The 7,080-nt window shown below is 38.3% G+C and overlaps 1 protein-coding gene across 1 annotated transcript; it reads left to right on the top strand.

Moving 5' to 3' along the window:
- Positions 1-2,094: 2,094 nt before the first annotated feature.
- LOC143556019 (mitogen-activated protein kinase kinase kinase 18-like) lies at positions 2,095-3,811 on the top strand. The gene has a single exon (XM_077045458.1). It carries the CDS (start codon positions 2,420-2,422, stop codon positions 3,809-3,811), a length of 1,392 nt encoding a protein of 463 aa, XP_076901573.1. The 5' UTR covers positions 2,095-2,419.
- Positions 3,812-7,080: the final 3,269 nt, after the last annotated feature.

Raw genomic sequence — 7,080 nt, 5'->3', positions numbered from 1 at the left:
TTTGCTCATTCCTTCTTCAGGTGACTACTGAATTATTACGAGTCTGAGCCTTATGCGTGTAGCCATGCTGCGCGGGTGGCCAGTCCCTAATGGCGGGTATCCGCACCTGCGGGAACAGGCGGATACTTGGAAACCATAGGGAGGCATTTCCTGCGGGACCAGCTTGCGTACCGCATGTGAGGTCGTCACAACTCTGAGCGTGGTGGGTCCTGCGGGTTTGGTAGGTCGCGGCGCAGACGTCCTTATGGTGAAGTCTGCGGGTTCAACTGCGCAAACGTCCGTTTAAGGAGTCTTGCGTGTTCAACTGCGCAGACGTCTCCTTTTAAGGAAGTCTTGCGGGTCCTAACCACCTCTGCTGGGACCTACCTCTTCATAAACAAACCTATATCTAAAATACCGACATCATAGGATTGGCGGTGGAACGTTGTTTTGGTGATTTCTAGTGATGTTCCTTGTATCTTCTAGTTACGGGTGTTCATCAGATCGGATAACGGGTTATTCGGTTCAGATTGTTCGGATTTGAAAATTTTAGAACCCTATCCGAAATCCGATCCGATCCGATCCGATCCAAATTGAGAACTTTTCTATCCGGCCTGAATCCGATCCGAATTAGTTCGGATCAATTCGGATCGGATTTGGATAATCCGAACTATCCAAAATGACCCGAATAATCTGTTTAACAAAAAGGAAAATGCATCAATAATTCAAACACAAGTGGAATATAGTTAACTTGAATGGTATATGTTAATCATCATATATAGAGAACAATATGTAAACCAATCAAATATGACAACATCAAAGGGGTTAGGATCATAACGACCAGCCATCACTCCCAAATAATCAGACTGATTACGGTTCAGTTAACACTGCTACAAGATCAGTAAACATCTTCACCATCATCAAAGGGCTAGAAGCTCTATTAACACTGCTACAAATAATCAGTCTGAAATATCTTGTGTAATTACCTCTACGATGGATGGCGGGTGGCAGATGGCGAATGGCTGATGGCGGTTGACGGAGCTACGGCTGTGGGGGGCTAATTTTTAGTGGCTATTGACAGAGCTGCGGTGGTTGACGGAGGCCGGAGCTACGGCGGTTGACGGAATGTAAAATAATTGATTGATTTAGGTCATTTTTGAAAGTATAGCGGCTGTAAAATAACTTAATTGATTTAGGTCAATACTCAATTTTTTAGAAGTCAGGACTAAGGGTATTGTAAATTTTAATGGGCTTTGAGCTGGGCTATAAAAAATTAATAAAAACAAATGTTATTTATTCGGATTATTCGGGTATCCGAATAATCCGAACTATCCGAAATATTTTTTAAATCCATATCCGAATCTGACCGAATCGGATTAATCGGGTTTTGATTTCAGTTTAGATTTCGGATCGGATTTCGGTTTTCCTGAACACCCCTACTTATAGTAAATTGCTAACCTTTTAGTTTATTAATATACTTTGACACGTTCTAAAAGCTTATTTATTTTAGGCAAAAGCTTATCAAACTATCAAAATCTTGAACTGATAAAAGAGTATTTTTGACGCAAGCATCTAGAATTTGAAGTACTAGAACTTTCAAGAAAATAAACTTTAAAACATAAAATTCAACGAAAATTTTTTGTTTTCAATTAACTACATATACGAGTTTCTTCCTATAAACTCTCATTTTACAATATATATTTTTTGGTTATAGCTAATTTTACATGTACCTATTTTAAATCATGATCTTTTTTTTATGATGTGTGTTTAAACATTGGTTTTACTGGTTTTCTATCCGAACTTTTGAGAAACATTTGTCCGGTATAAGCTAAAATTGATCATAAATTTTCTAACCATAATAAAAAAGTAGTTTATAGAAAGAGTAACATATAAATCATCTTAGTCAATCGATGTTTGTCTCATGTCCGATTCTTACCTCTATCATTAAGTTTCAGTGACACCAGATGATTATGAGAGACCAGATGAGTATGTGACATTAACTTGTTGGATTCTTGAACTGAACGAGTTCATTTCACTGCACTGTCGTACCTTCAATTAAATATTCACTGGCGTTGGCCTTATGTGTTGGTTTTCCCCAAATTAAAAGACGAGTATATTTCGAAATGATAAATTTAACCGGTAAATCATTTGAAATATTCGTTGACAATTAAAAGAAATTGACTAAAGTGGAAAGTTAGAAAGAAACGGCTAAATTATAAAAAGAAGAAGCGGTTCTCATGGTTTTGCTTGTACATCAAATCTTGAATTTGAAAGCTAGAACCCAACTTTGCCAAGTAACCTCCACCGGTATCTTCCACCTGTACCAAATTAATTAAAATTAGGATAATTCCACCATTGCCGCTACGTCATCAATTCACCTTCCACTTCTATATATATATACCCACCCCACCCTCAACCCAATTAATCAACCAAAAAAAATATGATAACATTCGGTCACTGTGGTCATAAACCCAACTGGGTTCGCAGGAATTGCATCGGAAAAGGCTCATTTGGATTGGTCAATCTCGCTATTGACCGATCCGAGGTCGACGGATTTATCTTCGCAGTCAAATCCGTCGAACAAAACTCCAACGAGTTCGTTCTCCGGTGTCTGGAGAACGAAATCCGGATATTGATATCGTTGTCGTCCCCGTACATCGTTTCATATCTCGGAGACGATGTGACTGTCGAGTCATCATCAGTGTACCGAAACTTACACATGGAGTACATGCCAGGTGGCACTCTCGCTGACGTGGCAAAACACGGTGCTGATGCAGCGAATATCAGAACATACACGCGCTGCATCACCACTGCGTTAAGCTACATTCACGCCCTTAACATCGTTCATTGCGATGTTAAGGGCGCGAATGTGCTGATCGGGAACTCTCCCGATACAGCGAAGCTAGCCGATTTTGGGTCGGCTATTGAACTGGGTGTCCCATTAGTTGAAAAAGCTCGCGGGACGCCCCTCTGGATGGCACCAGAGGTCATCCGGGGCAAGTATATCGGACCAGAGTCCGATGTATGGTCGTTGGGATGTACGGTGATCGAAATCCTCACCGGGAAGCCCGCGTGGGAAGACAGGGGAGCCGACACGATTCGGCAAATCGGGTACTCGGATGAGGTACCCGAGATTCCATCTCGGGTACCCGATGATTTACGTGATTTTATAGAAAAGTGTTTGAAGCGAAATCCGAGTGAGAGGTGGAGCTGTGATCAGCTGCTACAACACCCGTTTCTGTTACCGTGTTCCTTACCATCATCACCGTTGATCACAACCAACAAATGTAAATTATCGCCAAGATGCGTGTTTGATTGGCCGGATTCAAATAGTTCAAATGAATCAACGGTTGACAGTCTTGAATTCCACATGAACATATCCAATGCGAAACAGAGGATTGGTAAATTAGCTTCAGGCTCGAGGGTAAATTGGGAAACAGAAGGTTGGGAGACGGTGAGGCACGTGACGATGACGGAATATTCCGATTCTGATTCCGATTCCGGTGACGTGGAAGAAAGTGTGAGTGGCAGTGGAAGGGTAAATTGGGAAGATGAAGAATTTGATGGATGTTGTGAATATGGTTTTGAGAGTACAAGCAGTGATGCACGGGGTACTACGGTCGGTGGGATGTATAGAGATGGTGTGGATAGATACATGTATATTTGGATTGAGAAACTGTGTTCAATATTGTATTTGATTAATTCGAATGTTATCCGACATATTCACTATACGCAATGGTTTAACTTCAACGTCAAGTCTTGTTTTTTCAAAATTCGAATTCAAACTTATGGCCTAGGCTACTTCGTTAAGTATACACGTGTTGTCTCATAGTGATTACTAGTTTTTAAAATAGTTTTTTATAAATGTTTAGAAATTAAGTGAAGGTTGGAGAATATCAGTCCGACTAGGATAAGGTTCACTTGTTTGATCAAATTATTAATCTAGGGCTTGGATCAATTAAAAAAAATAAATGCAATGCAAAGCTTACAAATTTAAGGACTAAAAGCCTCGCTTGATAAAAATGCATTTATCAAATTGTCGATCAAAAGCTCGATCAATTCAAATACATATTGTGATTTACTGATTTTGTATGAGAATTATTTAGCCATGATTTAACATAGCATGCGAAATCAGTTGTGTTCGATCAATCTCAACGGAAATCATAAAGTGATCAATTGAAATAGATACAAAGATTGATTTGAGTTGACCAATTGAAAATTTAATTTTACAACTCGATTAACTGAATTAAAAAGTATGCCAAATTAATTAAACAAATTGTGCAATGAATGTGCAATGTTAATTGTGCGAATGTAACATTCCAAAACTTCCATTTTTAGTTTTCATCATTTAGAAAACTGATGGAAATTCCATTTTTAATTTTGATCATTTAGAAAATTGACGGACCATTTATAGTAGAATACTTGAATTATGTGTAAAAAAACTATTTGGGTGCAATAATAATTAGGTTTTAACTAACACCATTAATTTTTTAGTGTAAAGTTAGAGGTATTTTTGTCTTTTTACCTATTTAAATGAAAGTGGTTATTATAATCAAACACCATGGACGATTTTATAAAATGAATATTTCATATTTAACTATCTCAATATATTTTTTAATAATAATTTATAAAATTTATATTTTACTCATTTTTGACTGAAAACATAAAATTTTTTTTTTTTTCTTTTTGTACTAACTTTTGGGTTTTGATGATTTGTTTAAATATTCATTCTAATCTTTTGCTTTTTTTTTCATAAATAAAATTTTATTCGACTTCAGTTCGTTGCACGCATTTCATCTAACAACTTCTTTTTCAAGATTGTTTCCATGCCTTATAATTAGCGTACTGAAATAGGTAAATGATTTAAGAAGATTATTCATGAAAGATCCCTCGAAAGAATTCGTACAACTAAACAAAAAAACACCTGAAATATGCAATTACTGTTGTTACTTGTAGACTTGTAGTTGTGTGACACATTCAACATGTGGGCTACCTAAAATAAAGCATTTAGGGTTGGGCTTGCATTGGGCTCTTCCACCCTTCCATAGTTCCATGTGAATCCGTTACTAGTCTGTTTTACTTTTATAATTATCGAAAGTAATTGTAATATTATATACTAGATATATTATAATATTCAAGAAAAACCATGTATAAAGTCATGAAATACGTGAGTGATTATTTCATATGTACTTTGTTCATGTATCACACTTTATGCCCGTAAATGATGGTATATTTGCCGGCTTGTCGCTTATACATTTCCACTCGTGTAACTTCAAAAACTTTGAGAAATCACAATAACGGGTCATACACTTGCATTTTAGTGTATCTGATTCATAGTGGTATATACATGACTTAGTGTTTCATGATACATGTTCTTTTATTGAGGAATCATGATAAGACGGTCCATGATGCTACGCGAGTGAAAGGCAATACACGACTATTGGTAGTGTAACATTTATTTACATATACACAAGCAAACATACATGTGACAATGGGCCAAGTATTAAATGGCTAAAATTTTTTTTTCTATATACATTACACATCCATGAAAATGATACTTTGGTGGTACTCTTCTTATATTGTGTCAATAGCAAATCAATGCAAAATGGTAGGGTTAGTATTTGTAAAAGTTAAAAATTCTAAATTAATCCATGTTACCCTTTTGAAATCAAATAAAGTTACTTTTAAATAGCAGTATCGATTCTACTTGTTTTGAGGTTTCTTGTTTAGCTACTCGTGTTTGGAACAATTTGTATAGGTGTGGTTATAAAATTAAGTATTTATTTATGCTTATCCAGTGAGTGATTTGACACAGTATGAAATTGTTTGTTTTGGTTTGGTTCCTAAGTAAATCAGATCCACTGTCACCCACATAACTTTAGTTAGCGTTTGAAATTGGAGACGTCTAAAAAGCCAAGTGCACGTGTGGAAGGCCACTCATAACAAGCAGCAGCATATATTATATAATTTCATTTCATTAGATGTTGAAACAACACCAAACATATGATAAATGATCTATTGGATTTTCCTTTTGCCATGTGACCCACCCCATGTATCATATCTATCTATATCTACCATAAATTCTCTCTTGTTTTTTTGTATGTACTATTTTTCTTTTCAATAAAACTATAAAATTAGGTTTTGAAGAAACACTAAGTGACCCGGTACAGATTATAGATAATCTGGGGGTTAAGTAATGTTTCCCACGGATGAGGTCTAGCTGAGAAGGCTGTTCTTCAGGAGACCTGCAAAACAAACACCGTAAGCTCGTCACTGAGAAGGGGGGAGTTCCTCCTTGTGACCACCCTCCGGCGTGAGAATCAGACTAGGTTGCTCTGAATATAAGTGTATATTAAGAGATTGCTAGATAACTGGATAGCAGATGATCTTACCATTCCAAGATATTGGAGTATTTATAGCCGAAGGTAGGTTTCCAAGAAGGTACAGCCGGCTGAATAGTATTCCTGTTCAACCAACAGTGGACTATGCACAGGCCATACTGGTTGGTGGGTAGGTTACGGCCAACAGTAACAAAGTCGGCTGCACTATTCCACCAACTGTAGATTATGCACGTCCCACTTACTGTGGATTGTACGCAGGCCATGCTGGTTGGTGAATAGGTTACGGCCAACAGTAACACTATTCCACCAACTGTAGGCCGCGCATGCTCCTCAGTAAGGGTTGGTGAGTAGGCAGCGGCTAATAGTGACAAACAGTACTAGAGGGTGCTCCTCCTCGCCCTGTTGTCGATGAGCTGTCACCCTGTGATTGGCTCATGGGCTGTTCTGGTCAGATCGTCTGTCCTATCCATACCTTGGTAGGTATGGTACAAAAGATCTTTCAGAATCAGACTGGCTCATTTAGGCGGGATTGTTCCCGCCTTGCTCATTCCTTCATGTGACTACTGAAGTAGCTAGTGTCTTGTGCGTGTAGCCCTGCTGTCTGCGGGTAGCCTTCCCTGATGGCTTGTATCCGCAACTGCGGGAACAGGCGGGGTACTTCACCATTGGGAGGCTTTCCCTGCGTGTTCAGCTTGTGTACTGCGCGTAAGATCCTATGAGCATGGTGGGTCCTGCGGGAGCAGATGGCCTTTGCGCAGAC

The sequence above is a fragment of the Bidens hawaiensis genome, unplaced genomic scaffold (genome assembly GCF_021521415.1).
Source record: "Bidens hawaiensis isolate Kalapana, Puna unplaced genomic scaffold, B.hawaiensis_p1.1 tig00001032_1, whole genome shotgun sequence".
Classification (NCBI taxonomy): domain Eukaryota; kingdom Viridiplantae; phylum Streptophyta; class Magnoliopsida; order Asterales; family Asteraceae; genus Bidens; species Bidens hawaiensis.
The sequence above is the reverse complement of the archived record's forward strand: the minus strand, read 5'-3'. Positions and strand labels throughout refer to the sequence as shown.

What these genes read in the sequence shown, in the direction of transcription:
- LOC143556019 (XM_077045458.1), top strand. Translation starts at nt 2,420, where the DNA reads ATGATAACATTCGGTCACTGTGGTCATAAACCCAACTGGGTTCGCAGG.